At 38.9% G+C, this 21,167-nt stretch overlaps 2 protein-coding genes across 2 annotated transcripts; both read right to left on the reverse strand.

The window, feature by feature from the left end:
* Positions 1-286: 286 nt before the first annotated feature.
* slc30a8 (solute carrier family 30 member 8) lies at positions 287-9,062 on the reverse strand. The gene is made up of 10 exons (XM_028597551.1): positions 8,911-9,062; positions 8,311-8,754; positions 5,791-5,957; positions 4,825-4,971; positions 3,546-3,699; positions 3,216-3,358; positions 2,964-3,076; positions 1,721-1,826; positions 1,454-1,588; positions 287-1,108 (listed from the first exon to the last, which is right to left on the reverse strand). Exons 2-10 carry the CDS (start codon positions 8,379-8,381, stop codon positions 963-965), a joined length of 1,182 nt encoding a protein of 393 aa, XP_028453352.1. The 5' UTR covers positions 8,382-8,754; positions 8,911-9,062; the 3' UTR covers positions 287-962.
* A 7,912-nt stretch (positions 9,063-16,974) lies between these two features.
* aard (alanine and arginine rich domain containing protein) lies at positions 16,975-18,268 on the reverse strand. The gene is made up of 2 exons (XM_028598358.1): positions 17,678-18,268; positions 16,975-17,467 (listed from the first exon to the last, which is right to left on the reverse strand). The coding sequence occupies exons 1-2, from the start codon at positions 18,002-18,004 to the stop codon at positions 17,345-17,347; spliced, it is 450 nt and encodes a 149-aa protein (XP_028454159.1). The 5' UTR covers positions 18,005-18,268; the 3' UTR covers positions 16,975-17,344.
* Positions 18,269-21,167: the final 2,899 nt, after the last annotated feature.

Here is a 21,167-nt window from a genome sequence, read left to right on the forward strand (position 1 = left end):
TTCAATGTGAGTACACAAATGTTGAAAGGACATAAAAGCCCGTCCCTTGTAGCTGTGACAAATTAGCCTGAAGCTAATGCTTACCTGTTCAGGAGGAAATTAGCCAACTTGGTGTCCTTTTGGGCTCTAAGCTGTCTCCATCTTTCAAACACATCTCCAATATTTACCCGGGGTTTGTAACATATCTGGTCACGCAACCGTTTTATTTTTAGGTCGGGTAGAATTTATCTCCGTTCATCCTGTTTTTTTTTTTGTTGCTTTCATGGGTGTACTAACGTTACAGCTGTAGCGCGCTGGGTTTATGTTTTTACAGGTATATCTGGCAACCCGGCCTGGCTGTCAAACTGGGCAGTTGATAACACCACACAGGCCAAAAATTCCGTCACAGATTGCAAATTTCAAAAGGATAAAATACTGGCATTAGTATTGTTGTCAGAAAAGATAGGATTTCAACTTAGCATGTTTCCTTAATATCTGATGACGCATTGGGGTTGTTTTTGGATTTATTACAGTAAATATATTACATATTGGACCTTTAAAGTTTTTGACAAGTTAAAACTGTACACAGGAGGAGGATGTGCTTTTCTAAAAAAAAAAAAAAAAAAAAAAAAAGAATTTAAAAAATCATGAGCAAGCTTGCTCATGATTGTTCATTACAATACAAATATTTATTTTGGAATGTCAACACAAAGGCACTTAAGGCAAGACACTACAAGTTAATAGGGTAATAAATGTAACTAATACTGTAGGTATCACCATGAAACTTCCCCAATTGATTACAAATTGTGTGACAAATTGTAGTAAAATAAACACCACTAGTCTAAAAGATAGAGGCACTTTTGGAACAGGCCTTAGGATACAACAAGCAGTGCAAAACAACTTATTATTATTAAGGTTACAGGAGCAAAAATAGAGTTTGGCCTTATTCTGCTGGGATCAGATTCAAGAATTTAGGCAGATTCCTACTTCTTGGGATCCTCACACAGGTTACATCCAGGCTTCAGGTCGGCCTGTCTCTCCATTTGAATCGTAACAGAGTGGAAGTTGTAGGAGGAGAAACAAGCCTGTGTCATTTCCCTCAGGACAGTCTGAGCATCCACTGTCTCGTCTGCAGAAGGTAGAGGAATACAAAGAAAATGCCAGTAAACAAATGTTAGTCACCCTGTGTTTATACTGTAGGCTATACTGGATGTGTGTGTGTGCCTTAAAAATAGTTACAGAAAAAATGTCCAGAGGCATGTTAGCAGCTCATTAAGGTTGTAATGGTCACCATAGACTGTATAGTAAGGGTCTATGTGCTTATTACCAATGGTGGAAAGGACTTCACCATAATGAACACTGATTGGGATTTTGACTCCTTCATGACATCTGGTTACAAGTGGCACCAATTAAAGAAAAAAGTAAAATATGATTAAATCGTGCCAGCGGCTCATATGTTATATTTTCTTCTCACCTATGGCTACGTGTGCAGTCAGTACAGTCTGGTTCATGGTGAGGGCCCAGATGTGAAGGTTGTGGACCGCCGTCACCCCCTTCACTGCTAGCAGACCATCCCGCACTTCACCATATTTCACCCCTGCTGGAGTGCCTTAATAGTGGATCAAGAAAAAAGGAAAATGTAAGACTTTGAGAGATGATAGGGCGTCAGATAGAGCGAGAAAGAGTGCTGCAAACACTGTATGTTGTCATTGTTTTTAGGGTCATGGAATGATAACCTCACCTTCCATCAGGACAATTACAATATCCCTCATGATGGTGAGCGTGGTGCACAAGACAAATATGGAGAACAGGAATGTGCAGATGGGGTCAGCAATCTTATATTCTGGCTGGAAGAAACAAATGAGAAAATTGAGTAATATCAAACATGTTTTTTTTAAAGATTATTTTTTGGACATTTTTAGGCCTTCATTCGTCAGGACAGCTGAAGACATGAAAGGGGAGAGAGAGGGGGAACGACATACAGCAAAGGGCCGCAGGTCGGAGTCGAACCCAGGCCCGCTGCGCCGAGGAGCAAACCCCTATACATGGGCGCCCGTTCTACCCACTGAGTTATCCGGGCGCCCAATATCAGACATGTTAATGTTAAATGTACTGAGTATAAATTAAGAGTAGTATTTCTCAAAAACACACTATCTTTACAGGCTGATATTTGATCAAAAGGATAAAGCTGAAGTATCCTAATCTATTTTTTTTTGTAATTTTTATAAAACTAAATGGACACCGGATATTGACAATTTCTTGTGTAACTGTGAAGCTCATAATTTTGCTCATAATTTTGCGGGGAAAGGAAAATATTTTAGCATTCTGTATATGGACACCAAGCAACAAAACAGCTTGTAGACAGAAAAAAATGGCACCATCTTTCCTGCACACGCAGCCTTGTGTTGTTCGACATTTATTCCTTAAGGGTGAGTGTGTTTTTAGCACTGAGAAATACAGAGCGTGGATAGTTGGATGCTAAAAGGAATGCAAAAATTAATAAAGGAGAGCTACAGTACTGTATGCTACCCAAGTCTATCTTTTCTATCTTTTTTTATCTACTGGAAAACTTAATAAAAAGCTTGAATTGCAAGATTTTTAAGCATTTACTTCATACTCTGGCAGTTACTACATTGGTCACACATGCAGTGATGCATTAAAATTACTTATTACTACTTCAATTACTTATTGCTTTATTGGGATGGGAATCGTTATATAAAAAAAAAATCAACAAAAATTTTAAATAAAATTTCGAGAATAACCTGGGAAAACCAATTTGATCATCCAGCCACCAGCCTGTCTTTCATGAACATTTAAAGCATTTCTAAAATAATCCTTATCCTAAAAACAAACAGTTTATTGACCCAATTCAAAAATGTCTTCATGTATTTCACACCTACTCTACACTCTTAACGTCCCCTCATTGGTTTAGGTTTCACTCTGTAAGACTTCCCACACTTTGTGCACTTCTAGAGACCCCTAACCTTAAAGAAAATAATGATGGCGCTGAGAAACACGCTGACGCTCTGGAGAAGATCTCCCAACACATGGGCGAAGGCTGCTCGCACACTGGCGTTGCCCTGCTGAGCCCTCTGTCCTGAAAGAAAGTAGTTCAGTAAGAACGATCCATAAAAATAATTATGCATCATCTTATAATCCACTAATGCAGTGTCTCTTCAAAACATCCATGTTGGAAACAGGCCAATTGTGAACCACTGTACTCTGATATCACTTACTTTGTTGCTTACTGTGGCTGTGCCCTTGACCCCCGTTACTGTTGCTGTGCGAGCTGTGACCGTTGTGACTGTGGCCGTGCCCGGGTGAACTGAGACCCCCGTGACTGTGGCCGTGGCCGGACTGGTGAAGAGCGAAGGCCATGCTTTTGAGAGTAGGAACAAAGTTATTTCAAAGTGTGAAAATCAGCTCTGAGATACAACACAAACTTCTTCAAGAGTCCATTTAAGTAGATTTAGTATTCACCTCCTCTCTGCATCGGCTTTAATTAAATCATAAATATTCAAAGATAAAAGCAGTATAAATGAGAACTGAGTGTGTATTTTACTCACATAACATTAGCCACCACTGCACAACCAGAGGTAATGAGCATGATAGTCCCCTCGATGGTGTAGTTATCGTCGAGAATGCGCACCACAGCCAGGTAAACCAACACTCCTGTTACCAGCCAGATGGTGAAAACAGAGAGCAGCGCACCCAGGATCTCTGCATGGGACGAGAAATGAGGAGGAAAATAAATCAAGAAAAATACAACAACTGTGGTCAATAACTAACTGGAAGCTGTCTCGATGCAAGATTTTCCAACTCCAAATAACCCAAAGAAGAACCTGAAAATTATTAGATTAAACAAACAAAACAAACAAAAATAATCTGCTAGGAAGTTAATATGTACCAAAGCAATTAACCTCCATGTGATTCAGCACCCACCACACAAGTCTGTGGTTTTACTGTCAACCCAAAAGAAAAAGTGAACATGTTTTAAATTTCCTTTAGTTGTTTAAAAAAAAAAAAAAAAATTATATATATAAAATTGTAGAGTCTATGAGGGGGAGGTGGGGGTCACACAACTTTTGTATTCATGAAACAGCAACATTTAAAAATGGCTTGTTTGGTGCATATTTATCCATGTAGCTCTCTAGGCCCCTGCTACCAGATGGGTCTGACCCATGAGTTTGCTGGGAGGCAGAGGGAGCACTGCTCCCCTGGTGGCTGAAACGGGTAATTGCATTGTTTAAAAGGAGTGGAATAATTATGTCTGGCATGATCAGATATTTTATAAATATTTTAAATAACACAAAACAACTAAATGGTGGTAGGTAATACATCTGATTTCATATGCTGCTTTAGTAAAAAAAAAAAAAAAAAAAAAAAGTTCCTACCTGGCTGACGATGGGAGCAGCGGGACGTAAAAAACGAAAATTACTCTTGCACTATGTCTGCAAATCTTGCCATGCCAACTTTGCAATAAAGGTTTCCTAAATGCCATGTATATACATTTGATGTCAGCTTACAAATTGATTGCGTGTTTTGTGGACTTGTATACGTTTTATTCCACTTTGTTTTCAACGGCAAAGTGGAGAGGCCTCATTCACCTGTTTGGAGCTGTTTTCACTGGTGAAGGGAGGGTCAAATCTATTTTTACAAAAGGTCCCAAAACCTTTATATAAATAACGAATAGTCCCTAAGAGGACAGTAAAAATAATGCATACTGCGAAAATTAGGGCAACGGACAGTCACTGTTGGCCAAACATCCATCACCCACTCAAGTCTGATGAAAACAGCCTCCACCACACCTTCAGCAACAGTAGATAAAAGTTGTCAGTACTGTACCTGCACGATGCCAGCCGTAGCTGAGCTTGTGTGTAGCAGGTCTAGAGGAGAGCCAGAGGGATAACAGACTGATAATGAAGCTGACTAGGTCCACAAGCAGGTGGGCAGCGTCTGTCATCACTGCAAGACTGCCTGCAAAATACCCACCTGCAGAAGGAGACAATTAATTCATATAAATATTATATGGCTAAAATGCTAGCTTGATACTTGTGTAGGAAATGAGCAATAAGCAGAAGTTAAAGTGGGCCGGAATGAACCGGAACGGCGTTCCTGCACCTTCGATTAATAAGTAAATTAATTTTATTGGCAGTTTCATACATCAGTGTTTCCCGTTCCTTTAAAATAAAAGTTTCCCCTATTTATTCTCAGCAGCGCACCGCCATGAGTCCATGAACGAGGAAAGTGTCTGTGGTTACTAATAGGTCTGTAATAATAGCAGGACAGTCGTGTACTATCAGGTAAAGTCAGCTGAACAGGGGAAGATCACGTTGTCGGTAGCCTACCGGTTACAAACAGGACCGGCTTGCCCTTATTGTTCTTAGTGAAATTAGCTGGAAGTGAATGTAGCCCCGGTGTGTTTTATGTAGAGGGACTGCATCAGACGCTGTTTAAAAAATAGCTTTTAAATGCTTGTCAGCAACCGGTCGTATGGTAACTTAGGAGGCAATTTGGCCTTGTATGCTCTGATAAATGTGGCATGCAGTTAACCCACCATTCAAAATTTTAATGAAAACTCAACTCCTGGCAATTTTTGCTGGTGTTCATCACCACTGTTTTGGAAGGGAATAACAAGAGTAGCAGGTGAACTAGCTTTAAAAGTGAGTTTTCCTTATGTGCTGTGTAGTGGATAGAGTCTTTAAAATAGTCAGAAAATATTAAATGTTAAATTTGAGAATGGAATTTGGTGTGGTGAGCACGAACATAAATCAGGGATTAAAGAAATGTGAGGAAAACAGAATGACTCACCAAGGATTTCACCAATCATGAAAACCAGGCAGATGACTGAGACTACATACAGCCTCCTCTTGGCGACTTTCTTCTCTAGTTCACGATCCTCCTGTGCATGGCTGTTGTCATGGCAATGCTTGATGTCACCTGTGTCGTCCATCTGTAACGCCTCCTGGTTGGACACGCTGGACAGAACATATGCAGTGAAATGACTTTGTGACTCAACGACACTTCAACGTGTTTAGGGTGCAACAAATCATTTTCATTGTCAATAAACCTGTCAATTATTATTCAACATTGACATTCAACAACAGAGTTTATTGATTGTCAAATTTTTATACAAGTGCTAAGCATTCTCACTGAAGGCATCAAAACTATGAATGAACACATATGGAATTATGTACTTAACAAAAAAGTGTGAAATAACTGAAAACATGTCTTATTTTTTAGATTCCTCAAAGTAGCCACACTTTGCTTTTTTGATAGCGCTGCAAACCCTTGGTGTTTTCTCAATGAGCTTCATGAGGTAGTCACCTGAAATGGTTTTCACTTCACAGGTGTGCCTTGTCAGGGTTAATTTGTGGAATTGTTTCCCTTATTAATGGGGTTGGGACCATCAGTTGTGTTGTACAGAAGTCAGGTTGATACACAGCCGACAGCCCTATTAGACAACTGTTAGAATTCATATTATGGCAAGAACCAATCAGCTAAGTAAAGAGAAACGAGTGGCCATCATTAACAAATGAAGGTCAGTCAGTCCGGAAAATTGCGAAAACTTTGAATGTGTCCCCAAGTGCAGTCATAAAAACCATCAAGCGCTACAACGAAACTGGCTCACATGAGGACCGCCCCAGGAAAGGAAGACCAAGAGTCACCTCTGCTGCTGAGGATAAGTTCATCCGAGTCACCAGCCTCACAAATCGCAAGTTAACAGCAGCTCAGATTAGAGACCAGATGAATGCCACACAGAGTTCTAGCAGCAGACATCTCTAGGACAACTGTTAAGAGGAGACTGCATGAATCAGGCCTTCATGGTCAAGTAGCTGCTAGGAAACCACTGCTAAGGAGAGGCAACAAGCAGAAGAGATTTGTTTGGCCCAAGAAACACAAGGAATGAACATTAGACCAGTGGAAATCTGTGCTTTGGTCTGATGAGTCCAAATTTGAGATCTTTGGTTCCAACCGCCGTGTCTTTGTGCAACGCAGAAAAGGTGAACGGATGGATTCTACATGCCTGGTTCCCACTGTGAAGCATGGAGGAAGAGGTGTGATGGTGTGGGGCTGCTTTGCTGGTGACACTGTTGGGGATTTATTCAAAATTGAAGGCATACTGAACAAGCATGGCTACCACAGCATCCTGCAGCGACATGCCGTCCCATCCGGTTTGCGTTTAGTTGGACCATCATTTATTTTTCAACAGGACATACATACATACATACATACATACATACATACATACATACATACATACATACATACTTACTAGGGCTGCCACCTCTTAGTCGATTAGTCGACTAATCGGTTGGTTTGGTCTAAGTCGAAAAAGATTTCTTTAGTCGATTAGTCATTTTTTATGCTTATTCATGCTTAATTACTTATTTCCAAGAAACTTCTGAGCACATTTATGGTAAACACATGATTTAAAGTGGTGCTTTTGCAGGATTAATTGTGGAGAAACTCAGTTTTACAGATGGTTAATTTACTACATTTATATTGTGCTTTTCTAGTCTTAACCACCTCTCAAAGCGCACAGCTCTGTCAATTAAATCAACTAATCGATTAGTCGACAAAATCGTATAAGTGTTAGTCGACTAAGGATTTATATATATATATATATATATATATATATATATATATATATATATATATATGTTGTTAATTGAATTGATGTCAACTGCATTGTTTTATGGGTATTCTGTGTTGAGATAGTGCACATATTTTTTAATATATGTCCAATATCTTTCTAATTAATGTATCATGTGTATTTCTTTCACATAAATAAGGCTTTAGAAATGTAAAGATATAGGCTACGTTAAATTATTCCAAGGGAAATATATGAGGGGTCCCCGGTATATTCTGTGTCCTGTAAATAATGAAATATTAGAGCAGTGCTGTAACCTGGGCACACCCATAGATATATTGTTCTATATCTATGGGCACACCTCCCTGTGTTTTTAATTGTGACGTTTCCATCAGCAATGACAGGAATGAACCTGCACGTTTGCGCACTGCTAATCAGAGCAGCAGAACCCAGACCAGTACCGTGTGTAAAACTAGTAGTTCACAAACTAGGGAACGTGAGCAAAGACAATAGTGCCCACTGCACAAGAATTAGCCTACTGAGAAAAAAAAATTTGTACATTTTCACAAATGTTTGTCAAACGTCCTATATGTAGGCTAATTTGAGTGTCACTGAACAATTTCAGGTAAACAAATTATATAAACAAATAAAATGCTTCATAACACAGCCTTGGGATAAACAGACAATTAGCCATGTTCTTCGACTAATATAGCGCAAATGAAAGAATAAAGGTTTACCTTAGAGTGGTGTACGAGTTCCTCACGTCTGACACCAGAGCCATTTTTTCTGGATCCTTTTTTTTGAACATGACTGACGATGTGGAGAATATCAGATTTAAATAGCTCGCTCAAAGTCGATAAAATCTCAGACTAAAACCAAAACATGCTAAAAAAAAACAAACGAAAACTATAAAATTTAACTTAAAAGTAGCCTACTTCTAAGAAAGCTATATAGTTCTGTTAATACAAACTTAATTTGTATGTCTTGTTCTGATCTTTAGGCTTTGTTGTCTCCTCTCGAAATGTGTTTTAACAGCTGCTGGACATCCTCTGAAACCATCCGGAGTGCAAACGGCTTCATGTGTGATGCAGCCTTGTGACCAGGCTACCACTGATTGTACCGTGTGCAGATGCACGGCCGGTTGGCCGCCTGCAGCGCTATCAGAAGAAGAAGTTGATGCCCTACGGGAATTCAAAATATAGGCTAGATGTAGCCTACGATGGGTTTAAAAGACACCAAATCTCTAAGCACAATGTTGGTGGGAGAAGCACCCCATAAACACCTATCAATGTCATTGTTCTCTTGAATGTAGCCCTAAAAGTTGAAGACAAATTCACCTTGTGCGCACTGCTCATCTAAATCGGGAGGGGCACAAATAGCCTAGTTGTTCTGTTGTGTTCAGCGAGCCAAAGGCTAAACTCATTCGGGATCCGCCCCCCTCCCTTGACCAGCCGCCACTGGTTGTACAATCAAACCCGTGAGCTCTTTTCGTGTGTTTCATCACATGGCCATTCATTTCTGAATACAGGCTCATCCCAGTTTAAATAACAATCGTCATGCTGTATAAATAACATAGGCCTACTTGTTAATCGAAAATCTGCCTTAAGCTGTAAACACCAGTATAAAGTTAATTTTACTTTAGTGTCTCCTGTGAGTTTAGGATATTGTTGATTGTCAAATATTAAAGTCCCCCTCACTCAAAAATGTGTTTTTGCTTATTGTAACTTAGGCTATGTAAGCTTCACTTTGTAGAATGATGTGATTTATTATTTGACTGCTAAAAGTTTTAATTTACAGTTTAACACATGTATGTATGTAGCCTATGTATGCATGTATGTATGTATGTATGTATGTATGCTGATTTTGATTTTGAGACATCACAAAGAAGTTAATCTTGGAAGAAGAAACTTGAAGCCTCCGGTGCAAAAACACTGATCATTTACTTTTCAGTGAAATGGGAGACATCTTGTGTCCAACAATTAAACTTTTAAAATAATATTACTAGTTTTTGATGAGGGAGAAGAAGTAGGTCTAATTTTAAAGGTGTATGCATGTAATACTGACAGCTTTTTAACCTGGAAATGTAACTTTTTTTTAGAAAAAAAAACCTGTATCAGACACATTATTATTCAAAGAGTAGATTATATATGTTTTAAAACATAGTGGTTCCTAAACTTTTTTCACATCAGGAACCCCCAAACTGACACAAATTAGACCACAGATCACAATTTGATAAGATTTTGTCCTGGGGTCCCCCATCTGATAGGATTTTGTGTTTTTGTTTTAGATGTTTTAATAAAGAAAGCGTATGAAACCCATAACAAAATAGTCATACATTGGGTCATTGTGTTACTCTCTCAGACCCCACTTTGAAAACCACTTGTCTGTTAGACAGTCCAAAAATATTAGTAAACATGATCAACTCTTTTTGTCTCAAATCCAAAACCTAGAGTGCTAAAACTCAAATTTGTGATGTCATCAAGTCTGGAACTGCTCTGAGTGTTCTGAGTAACATGTTCTGTCTCAGGAATGAGAACACTACGATAGAATAAAGCTAATTTGGGTTGGCTGTGGAGCAGCTCTAGACTTCATTCTTCATGAAAACCACAAGTTTGAGACTTACTTCTCTGGTTTCTGACTCTAAAGGAGAGTGTAGCTCATGTTCACAAATATTCATTGAACTTTCCTAGGTCAGGGAAATAACATATTGGAATTCCAAATTTAAGGTGGTGTGTGTCGTCTTTGACATGGGGCATTTTGTATTTCATACATCCATCTTAATGAACCATACCAGAGATTATAAAAAAATCACATGTTGAGATATACACTCAGTCTCACATCTTTTGTAAAACTAAATTGCAAAGCGGTGCTTAACATGCCAGGACACGTTGAGCAGGGTTTAGGTAATTATAAAGTTTCACAAGCTCATACTAGGCTCTAGGGAAATCTGCTAAAAGAATGAATGGTCCTTATATACTGTACAGTATGTTAATCTCTGAATCTCTGAAACACAAGCAGCAGTTGTCAATGTTTGATTCCAAGATGTACCACAAGATGGCGACAATGAGCCATGTATAGAAAGTGTTCCCATGTACTACACATCTGTCGTGTGAAGAGAGGTTTTTAAAACCCAGGATGCTAATGATGCAAATTAATATATTATTATTATTATTTATCATTAATATATTTTATCTGATTGTTATTTCAGAGATTTTGGCACCAATGGCTTTCTCTATGTTTCTGTTTTACATTGTTCTGAAAAGGGACATTCTGCATAATGAGTACTCTTGGTAATTTAAGTATATTTTGATGCCAATACTTTTTTACTTCTACTAAAGTTAAGTATTTTTACACTGTGGTTTTGCTATTTTTACTTAAATAAAATATCTGAGTACTTCTTCCACCACTGTAACCATCACACCTGCAACACAAAAAAATTGTGGGAAGAAAAGTTGTTGCAAACTTTAACAAAGACATACTGTCAAAATATACATTTGTTTTGTATCATTTTAATTTAATTTAATAAATGCATACTTGTGACTCCTCAGAGTATGGTTCCTTTTTTCTTTCCAAAAGACATAATTTTATGATTTTATATTTTATATTTAAGTAATAATAATGATGATATATATATAAATAGAGAATGATAGAAGATGAAAAAGTGTAATATGATGCTCAATTATACACATTCACTCATTCACAAAGCGACTGGTGACGTTACAACTCATACAACTTACGTCAGTGCTCTTCAGTCTCTTTGAAACCCGCTTTAGGAGCATGAGACAATCACACAATGGAACTTAAAGGCTTCTTTTTTTAATTCATTTTGAGAGTCATGGCATGTTGTCTTCTTGGAGAGGTCTAAAAGTGGAGTCAGTTTGACTAAAAATAGCTTTCAATATGTCAATGTGGCTATTTTGGTTGATACTGTCTGTGGACTCTTAAAAAGTGGGCCAGTGTTTGGTTTGCCAGGGCGTGTGTGTGTGTGTGTGTGTGTGTGTGTGTGTGTGTGTGTGTGTGTGTGTGTGTGTGAAATGTGAATAGATGGTGAAGTAGGGTTGCTAGGGGCTGCAGAGTGAGAGGAAAATGGCACGAGAAGGGTTAGTTACACATGGGTGTTCACACTGTTCTTAAGATCCTGCCACTCACCAGATCATGAGAGCTCTACGTACACTAAAGCCCTTTGTGTGTGCATGTTTGTGTATCTGTAAGTGTGTTTACATACCTTTTGTCCTCCCTGCATCCTCTTTTAACAGGCCATAACCATTGCAAGTATTTCTTAAAGACACACAACGGTTGTTGCCATGGCAACCGCCCAACTCCTCTCCATCCTAATGATCATTCTGTGTGTTTGTGCATCTGATAAAAGCCCTCACAAAAATAGTGGTAAACAACTCCATGTCAGGCATCTGGACAATGCCCTGACGTCAGACCTTCTCCGTCAACATTCACACGCCACACAGAGAGAGCAGAGGTGGGGGGTGAGACAGGAGTAGGGATGAAAGAGAGAAAGGGAGAGTGAGTTCCTCATAAGTCGTCAGAAGTGTGAGGGACCTCATAACAGAAGAGACAGAGAGATCAGACGAGGCTGCATCTACACAGCACTACAGCTGAGAATAACACAAGACGCTGCAGAGGGTCTAGAAGAAACCCGGTTGGAAAAATTGAGGATATCACTAACCTGACATGATGGAGGTTGTCCTAACTAGATTGCGGGACTTTTCCTGCAAGACCTCCACCTTTGATAATTGTAAAACAGCAGGACAGAGTGCATGCAGGGATCCTCGGAGCAGAAATGGGTGCACAGCTGAAGAGAAAGGCAGAAAACTGGACATAGAGAGCGCTCTGGCCTGGCTGCGAAGGGAACTGGTAAGACTATGATGAAGTCTCACTCTTCTTTCTACATTTTTTGGCACAATTGCTATTTTCCACCAGTAGTCCCTGGGCAGGTAGATAGAACAATCAATTATTAACAGAATTCAATGAAATGGAATACAAAACACCACGTTACTATAAGAATGATAAAGTTGTAACTTGTCCCACATTAAAACTAACAAGAGAGCCCCTGAAGTCCAGAAAGAAATCACACTTTTTATCTTGTGCTCTCAAATAATCATCTTGTGCACTTAAGAAAAAAACATATCCACTTTCAGGACCTTGGGGGCTCTATGATTTAACACTCTGAAAGAGGAAATTTTGCATGAGTACTATTGATACTTTAAGTGAGACTATGTAACTTTTGAAAGAAGAAATTAATGAATTAATTGTTTATTTTATTTATATTTGAATTCATGAGCAATTAAATGCACCCTCGATCAGGTAAATACACTCAGGGATTTTGCTGCTACAGCCTCACATAGTCTGGCATGACCAGTAGATTATGCTGCCTAAGTTTAGCCAATATTGCTATGTAACAAACATTAGTGAGTCAGTTTTTTTTCCTTCTGCTACTCTTATCATATCTTTTAGCATTGTCTTGCTTTAAGAACTTTTTGCCGGTAATATGCAGTACTTTTACTTGGAACAGAGTATTTTTACATTGTGTTATTGCCTTTTGATGGTTAGTAAATGATCTGAATATATCTTCCACCACTGCTGTATGTGGTATGTTGTGAACTCCAGAGTTCCAGTGTTGAATTGAATATTTCAGAAAAAAAGTGAAATAACAATTATATTAAAGCATTTTATAGTCCATAATGCTAAAGGTCAAATAATATGTCACCACAACAAAATTACCTCTTGGAACATCCTGAATGTTTCTGTGTGGGAAGTTATTGCCTTTTTGTTCCTTGATGCATGTAGGTCATGTTGTTACAATGTCAACCCCTATTAAACCATCTTCTCCAGTCAAAGAGGCTCTGTGTGTGTGTGTGTGTGTGTGTGTGTGTGTGTGTGTGTGTGTGTGTGTGTGTGTGTGTGTGTGTGGGTGTGTGGGTGTGTGTGTGTCTGTTTGCACCTCTGTGTAAGGCTCATTGTCACAGTTTAATATATCACTTGGCATTTAGTGCATTCAGCCAGACAACTCGTCATGGTAACCGAGTGTCTTGAGCACACAGAGGAGGAGAAACCTTGTGTCTAAGTAGGAGCCTGACAAAACAGCCAGTAAAAACAGTTTACCGTATTTCAAAGCCAGATCTTACTAAAATATTATGTCCCATCAGTTATATGACATAACTTAGCATTAGTATGATATAACTTATCCTTGTAAGGAAAGTCCACAGGGCAATCATTAGACCTTTAGAAACCGGGATAAAGCTCAAATAGCTGTTCTCAAGCTTTTGAATCATATAATATGATCCTTTTCAGCAGCCGGAGTTTGCCAGTTGTCATAGAAATGGAGATGTTCAAATGTACAGTTTCTCTGAGTACTTAAATGAGCTTTTGTCCATGTTGGCTTTAAAGTTGAGTTTCAAGTTTTATTCTTGACTTTTGAAACAGCAGTTGACAAAACAATCTCACCTCAAAGTCCATAAAGTAGCTGTTGATCGTATCACCTGATCTTAATCACCAGATGGAGTTTGCCCAATTCAAAGAAAAGTTCTGAGCTCTAAACTATTTATCCTGGTTTTTGAAAAGCCCTAACTATTTCCATATACAGTATATATTCCACTAACAGCATAAAAACATCTCTATTGTGATGCTTTACTCTATTTAGAGACATTTTGATCATCCAGAAAGAGGAGTTAAAGTAAGACTTTTCTGTCTATAGTTCTTATTTGTCAAAGACACACCAAAAAGACAATTATTTCCACTTCACGCTGACCAATAGTTAACCTGCTAGGGATTTTGTCACTTTTATGAAAGATCCAACTTTTAGATAACCTCTGTAAATCAGCTCTTATCAAACCCCACGGCATTGTGTGGATGTTTTCCTTTAGAGAAACGTATTTCATAAGCGCAAGAAACATGGCTGGTGTTTTGTTATCCACATAAAAGCCTTGATTTAGACATTTTGATCAGGATAGTTTGCAGTGGAACAGTAAGAAAAGGGCACAGGCAGATGCAGACACACCACACACATACACACACAGTGTCCAGCACATTATTTGAAAAGGGCTGGTAAAACGTTTCACATTTCTTCTCTCAATCCTCCAAGTGCATGACAAAGGCGTTAAAACCAGCATCTTTCAGCCGGAGCCCAGTCTCAGCTGGGTGCTGTAATTAACAGGGAAAAGAAATGCCGATCGGCCCAAATGGTTTTTTGGTTTGGGACATTTCTCACTCCTGAGGACAAACTTGGACTCTGAAGTTCCTGGAATTCTGAATATCTTATTTTACAATGCTTTGCAATTAGACAGCCTCTCATAAAAAAAGAGAAGAAAGGGAACAGCAGAAAGATGCATTTGCATTTGAAAGAAGGCAACGTTCGAATGAAATGGCTGCAGTGTCACACTGAGCACGAACCCCCGTGAGTAAGAAAAAGAAAAGGCAAGAAACTCTTGAAGTTCAGTTTCAGTTTCTTTAGGGGTACTTTACTGTTCTATTTCCTTCAAGTTTATAATATGCTATTTGGGCCTTTTTGTCTGTTTTCCTCTCTTTCCAGCATATGTCTAAAATGTATAAAAGTAAAAACTAAACAGATGGGTTTTTTTTTTATAGATGGAGATGCGTTCCCAGGATCAAGCTCTGATCCGGCAGCTGATGGATCTTCACTCTGGCATCCAGGAGCTCAAGCAGGAGTTGTCTGAGGAGGAGCAAGACGATGGCAAAGACCACGGGGAATCGGAGGAGGAAGAGGAAGGCAGCTACTGGGATTCTGAGAGCGAACAAGGAAGTGGCAGTGTCTATTCCGGCTCAGGGGAGGTGGGCTTTTCCATTTCCTGCCTGAAGACGTCTCCATCCCTTCACTCAAGGGTTTTATCAAAGAGGTCGTTCAGCAGGAGAAGTTCTGTGCCTTGAAAATCCAAATATATTGGATGAAATTCAACTTTTGAAGTCCCTTCTCAACTTCCTTCCATATCCTCTAAGACAATCAACAAAGACAAGGTGGAGCAAGAAAAATAAATTTGCAATTTCCCACCATAAATTCACTTCCCTCTCTGTATTTTCATTTTTTTTACAGAGAAGCCAGACAGGAGGATACGGGGTGTTGAGGGAGAATAAAGGGAAGCATGTAAATGGTCTTTTTATGTTTCATTCAAACCCTTGCACAAAATATGTCAATAATGGCTTCTTTAGCTTACAATTTATCCTTTGTTGATTCTATTTTCATAACGATAATAATAATGTATATTAAAACACGACCATTTCTGACAAACTGCTATGAATTTACAAGAACTGTAAGACATTTTTGGAAATACACTTATTCATTTTCTTGCCAAGAGTAATCTGCATCCAGCATTTGGCTAGCTTTGCTTAGCATAAAGACTGGAAACAGAAGAAACAGCTAGCTTGACTCTGTCCGAATGTAAACTTCAGTTTTTGTACAGAACAAACAAACGAGAATACAACATGTTAATTGGTGAGGTTAAGAGGTGCTGGTAGGTGGATGTTGTTGACTTGGGACAGAGCCAGACTAGCTGTTTCCCCCCGTTTTTATGCTAAGCTATGCTAAGCTAAGCAACTGGTGACTATAGCTTAATATTTTACGGATAGACATGAGGTATCAATCTTCTGTTCTAACTCTAAGCAAGATAGTGAAAAGGTGTTTCTAAAATGTCAAACTATTCCTTTAAGTTAGTAGGTTATATAAATTGTGTGACAAAGGATATATGTCCTGTATTAAACATTGACCTAAAGACAATCATTGTTGTCTTTGTGTAGCATTGTGTTTCAGAAAGGCACAGGTCAGATTTTCTGGACAAATGTTTTAAATTTCCAGATTTATATATATATATATATATATATATATATATATATATATATACAGTATGTACGCTTTTGTGTGTGTGTGTGTGTGTGTGTGTGTGTGTGTGTGTGTGTGTGTGTGTACACACACTGGAAGCTCACTGACCTTTAATGACTAACTGCAAACCGAATGGATTCAATGCAGCAGCAGGACAGCCTGGAGTTCACTGCATCTTTATTGTGCACATTCTGGTGACAGTATGACATTGTTCTATGTATTCTTAAATATTCTTTGAGAAAGTATTATTAGGACATCTAAGTTAGTACAGGGAACCAACATGTAAATCCATGTTTGAAAAATATTACTGTGGTCGATTGTGTATAGAAATATTTTTGAATTGAATAAACTATAATTCTTTGGGAATGAGACATAGATGTATTTAACAACCATACCTGAACTTCTAGTAGTATTTCAAACAGGTACTACAGTGTGCCAATAAATACACAATAAAGATATAAAATCATTGATGGTCGCATTTTATTTTTTGTCAAATCACAAAATATGTCAACATAAAATTGTGAAAAGTGATTTTCTATTTAATTTTTACATTCATAATGCATTGTTTCTTCACTAAGCAAAGAAACAAAACTGTCTTTAGTACAACTCTGCATAAGTGCAAAGAAATCTAAAAGAAAACAACAAAAAACAATGTCAGCATCACACAAAAGAAAGCAGATTCTGTCCTTTCTTTTTTTTTCTCTACCCAGGTTACTTTACATGCAACAGGTTTCTACTTCTTTTTACCATGACACATTTTATTACAATGAGCCATTATCACAAGAAAATGCTTTCAATCTCTACTGTTCTGTTGCAACTTGCAACAGGGCCATTTCCTTGTCCGCCATGGGTTCCAGTAAAAGCATTCTGCCACCTCTAGTCACTGTTAAGTCTTTGCCCAGAGAAGGGGCTATCTACTGGGGCCGTTACTGCTGATCATCCCCCTCTACTTCCACACCTCCGAAACTCTCCCTCCTCAGTCTTTGGATCTCTGTGTTGAGCCCCAGCAGTGTCTGAGCCAGCTGGAGGTCCTGTGAGCGCATCTCCAGCTGCATGACAACAATGGAAGAACTTGATCAGCCAGATAAGTTTGTAACTATAATGTTTACACTTAGATGCAGCGACACAAAAGGTGTCCTTTCCTTCCACATTTTCTACATTAATGAACTGACAAAAAGAGATAAATCAGACATTTCTGGACATGACAACTGTTGCAAACTGGAAAAGGCACAAAACGCCAAATCTGTTAGTCGACTCACCAGTTCAGACCTCAGCCAGGTTATCGCTCCATCTATCTGCGCCCTCCGCAGCTCTTCATTGGCTTGGTAACTCCTACCGATGCTGACTGGTCTGACGGTGGAACCAGAGTCTTGAGGGTTTTCTCTAGACCCTCCTGTCGCCCTGAAGGCATGAATCAGTTTGTTTTTAATGTTCTCCAGAACAATAGTGGACAAAGTATCCTCGCTTTGACTGTCCCGGTCCATGCTGGGAGGGTATGAATGTGTAGGGCAGGTACTGTAAGTGTGTGCCCTCTCACGTGTTGCCTCCCTGCACGTTCTTTGACAGCCTGATATACACTTTCTCATAAAACTTTGGTAATCTTCTTTCTTCTCTTTTCTTTGCAATCCACTAGATCTCCACCTCTCTGAACTGGTCTTCCTCCTCTCCCTATGTGGACAGCACTCGGCACAAGTCTGTGTGCTTCTGTTCAGCAGCTGCAATCATCCCTTTTGCCTGCCTGGTGTTAAACTGGCTTGTTTTGTCATTGTTACTATGGAGAAACTACCCTCTGCCTGCATGCCCCATCCCCTCCTCCTTTTTGCCCTAATAAGAATGGTGGAAGATCTCGGACAAAGACTATTGTTGCCTCCTAAAAGAACTGAAAAGACCCCCCTAACCACCACCACCACCACCACACCCTCCCCCTCTTTCTCTTTTTTTTCTTAGTCAATCCTGCCCCCATACAATTCCAGTGTGAGAAATGTGTTGTGAGTGAGCTCTCATTTGGACAAAGTGCACAAGTGTAAATGTGTGTGTGTGTGTGTGTGTGTGTGTGTGTGTGTGTGTGTGTGTGTGTGTGTGTGTGTGTGTGTGTGTCCAAAACGTTTTTAGTGCTTCTCCCTAAATAAGACCTGTTTGTCAGCTTAGAGATGGACAGGTTGGACGAGGAAGGAGACACAGCCTCAGTGTTAGCCGATTCAGAGGCACAAAGGCCATCCTACGGTGAAATATAACCAGGCCCTTTGTGCCCAAGTTAATTCCATTCCCCTGTGGGGTTTGTGGGATGGTTTTTGGCAGCTATGAGCAGTTCTTTCCCTGACTTCTGTACAGAGATGAGACAGGGGTCTAGTGTATTTTCCTGCCTGACTTATGGTCCTGGCTGTGAAGACTGAGAGGGCAAATTCGGAGGGGACATCACACTCAGTCAATGCTTCTTTCCCCAAGGAAATTCTTTACGTTGAGAAATGTTTTGCTCTTTTAAAGTGCTATGTCATAAAGAGAAGTGGTGTGTATGTTAGTGTGTTTCTGAGAAAGAGTTGATACCTTGTGCTGTCCAACACCTTATCAAGAAACTCTTTCCACTGTTGACCATTAAATAAATGGCTTTGATTTGCAATTCTGTCATAACGTAATTTGTATAGATGGATGGACGAGCATGTTAGAGAGACAGGGTACTTGTCAGAGCTCATAAGAGACGTGAGCTATGACTCCATTTGTGAGGTCTGTGGAGCATGAGAAGAGGTGGGAGGAATTGGGCCATCAGTCTTGAAGGTCAGGAAGCAAGTCACATATGTAACAATAACAGAGACAAACAAGCTCCCAGATACACAGAGTAAGCCTCAGGTTATGGAATAGGTGGTCGTATTTGACTTTAAGATATCCTGTATTACTATATTATAGCCAGAGGCCACATTTTTTTGAGTACATTGTTTTGCGTGAAAAAGTGAAGGCTGCCCTCTTGAATTTTCCTATATAGTAGATAAAACATGATAAAGCCAATACAAATTCTCCTATATAGTGGATAAAACATGATAAAGCCAATACGGTGGCCCAATGTGCAAGAAAACGTAAAGTACACTAATGGGTGCCCTTAAAATGGAGAAAACTCGATGCAATACTGTATTTGTATAACATAATTTTTAATATTTGGGCTTGGGGAAGATATCAAGTCATTGAAGGTTAGAAGGCTAAAGTCCAAGTTGAATATCAAGTCATTGGTGTTAAATAACCAGCTATGTGTGTATCAGCACACTTAAAAGTTTACAAATGTTATATTGAAGTAAATGTTTTTGACTATGTTGTATATATTTTAGGCTGTGATGGTTTTTTGATTAGTTTTTCATTTAAATATCTGATTAGTGTTTAACTAATCTTGCATGTATTTGTTAATACTACTGACAGTTATTTGTAATGTAATGTTTTAATATTGTGTGCACCTGCCCGGGGACTGCAGATGGAAACTAGCATTAGCTAACTCCGGTACAAAACATCTTTTTGTAAGATTAATGTATTTTGTACATTGTCCCTGACAAATAACTAATTAAATAAATAAATAAAATAAAATTAAGTTGTAAATATTTTTTGATTTTGTCAACTGATGTCATCAGATTTTTCAGATTTATTCATCAAGTCTGTCTCAAGTCCAAGCTATGTGACTCAAGTAAAACAATACTAGGATTATAAAGTACAGGCTGAATCTGAAGGTATCTTACAAAAAACATGTTTATTTCCATTTGAGGAAGCACAAAGTTAAGATTCTAGGGGTGTTTGATGGAAAATAAATTGTAGTAATGGACTGCAGGCTTCAGCTCCACTGTTTAAATTAAATTGTTGTAATTACACAAATGGAAATAATATGCATTATGGTTAGTCAAACTCTGGGAACCATTATTGCCTTGAGAAGAAATCCATCCAATTAAAAGTGAAGTCACTACCTTGTATGACGATTGTTATGGATTTTTATCCACCACAGTCTGGTGATTTTTCTCTCCACTGAAGAGCCTCCACTTCAATGTTTTACACCTGACATTTCATATTAATCATTTAAATTCAGTGCTGATGGGATCATGTGTATTATCTGAGTTGCGTGTTACCTTTCAGCTAACTTTGCTGCCTCCTGGTGGTACTTTCAGAAGAAAGTCACAAATAGTGCTTTTTAACATGTAACATGTGCTTGTTGTGGTTTGTGTACTATTTACTTGTACCGACATTCAACCAAATTGACTATTTTTTATTTAACAGCATAAGCTAGTTCAGTGGGGGAGACTAACTGAAAGATCAAGTTGATGTGAAATGCATTAAATGCATAATTGTTTAAATGCACTATTGGGCAGTCGCGAGCCAGAGAACTGAAGAAACCATGAAAGGGAAACCATGAAGAAATGCTGGTGCATTTTGAACGTCATCAAAAGAAAATAGGGCATGCAGGGAAAGCAATTCAGAGTGGAATTCAGCTACACGGCTGCCTTTCTAACACACTCAAATTTGTCTTTTTGGCCTGAAAACCGCTGCATAGAACAGGATCAGCTGAAACTGGAAGGTAGAAAGCAGTTGTTTAGGCTCATCTTCAAGGTGTAGCACTTTTCCTATTTCTGTGATATGCTCCAGCAGCCTAAGGGACGGCAGTTTTCAGACATCTTTCAGCTGAGTTGGTTCTGTGTCACATGAGCAAACTACTGTTCTCCATGCTGAGCTCCTGGTCAATTAAAATAGCTTTAGGAGTGGAGTTGTTCAGGCCAAACAATATTT

The sequence above is a fragment of the Perca flavescens genome, chromosome 14 (genome assembly GCF_004354835.1).
Source record: "Perca flavescens isolate YP-PL-M2 chromosome 14, PFLA_1.0, whole genome shotgun sequence".
NCBI classification, from domain to species: domain Eukaryota; kingdom Metazoa; phylum Chordata; class Actinopteri; order Perciformes; family Percidae; genus Perca; species Perca flavescens.

Bases quoted from the DNA above. Each gene is read 5' to 3' on its own strand.
- slc30a8 (XM_028597551.1), bottom strand. From the start codon at position 8,381: ATGTTCAAAAAAAAGGATCCAGAAAAAATGGCTCTGGTGTCAGACGTG. The intron at 5,958-8,310 runs GTAAACCTTTAT...TGTTCTGTCCAG, and splicing joins AACTCGTACACCACTCTAAG to CGTGTCCAACCAGGAGGCGT. The intron at 1,827-2,963 runs GTTAGGGGTCTC...TGTTTCTTCCAG, and splicing joins CCATCATTATTTTCTTTAAG to CCAGAATATAAGATTGCTGA.
- aard (XM_028598358.1), bottom strand. From the start codon at position 18,004: ATGAGAAAGTGTATATCAGGCTGTCAAAGAACGTGCAGGGAGGCAACA. The intron at 17,468-17,677 runs GTGAGTCGACTA...GTTGTCATGCAG, and splicing joins CCTGGCTGAGGTCTGAACTG to CTGGAGATGCGCTCACAGGA.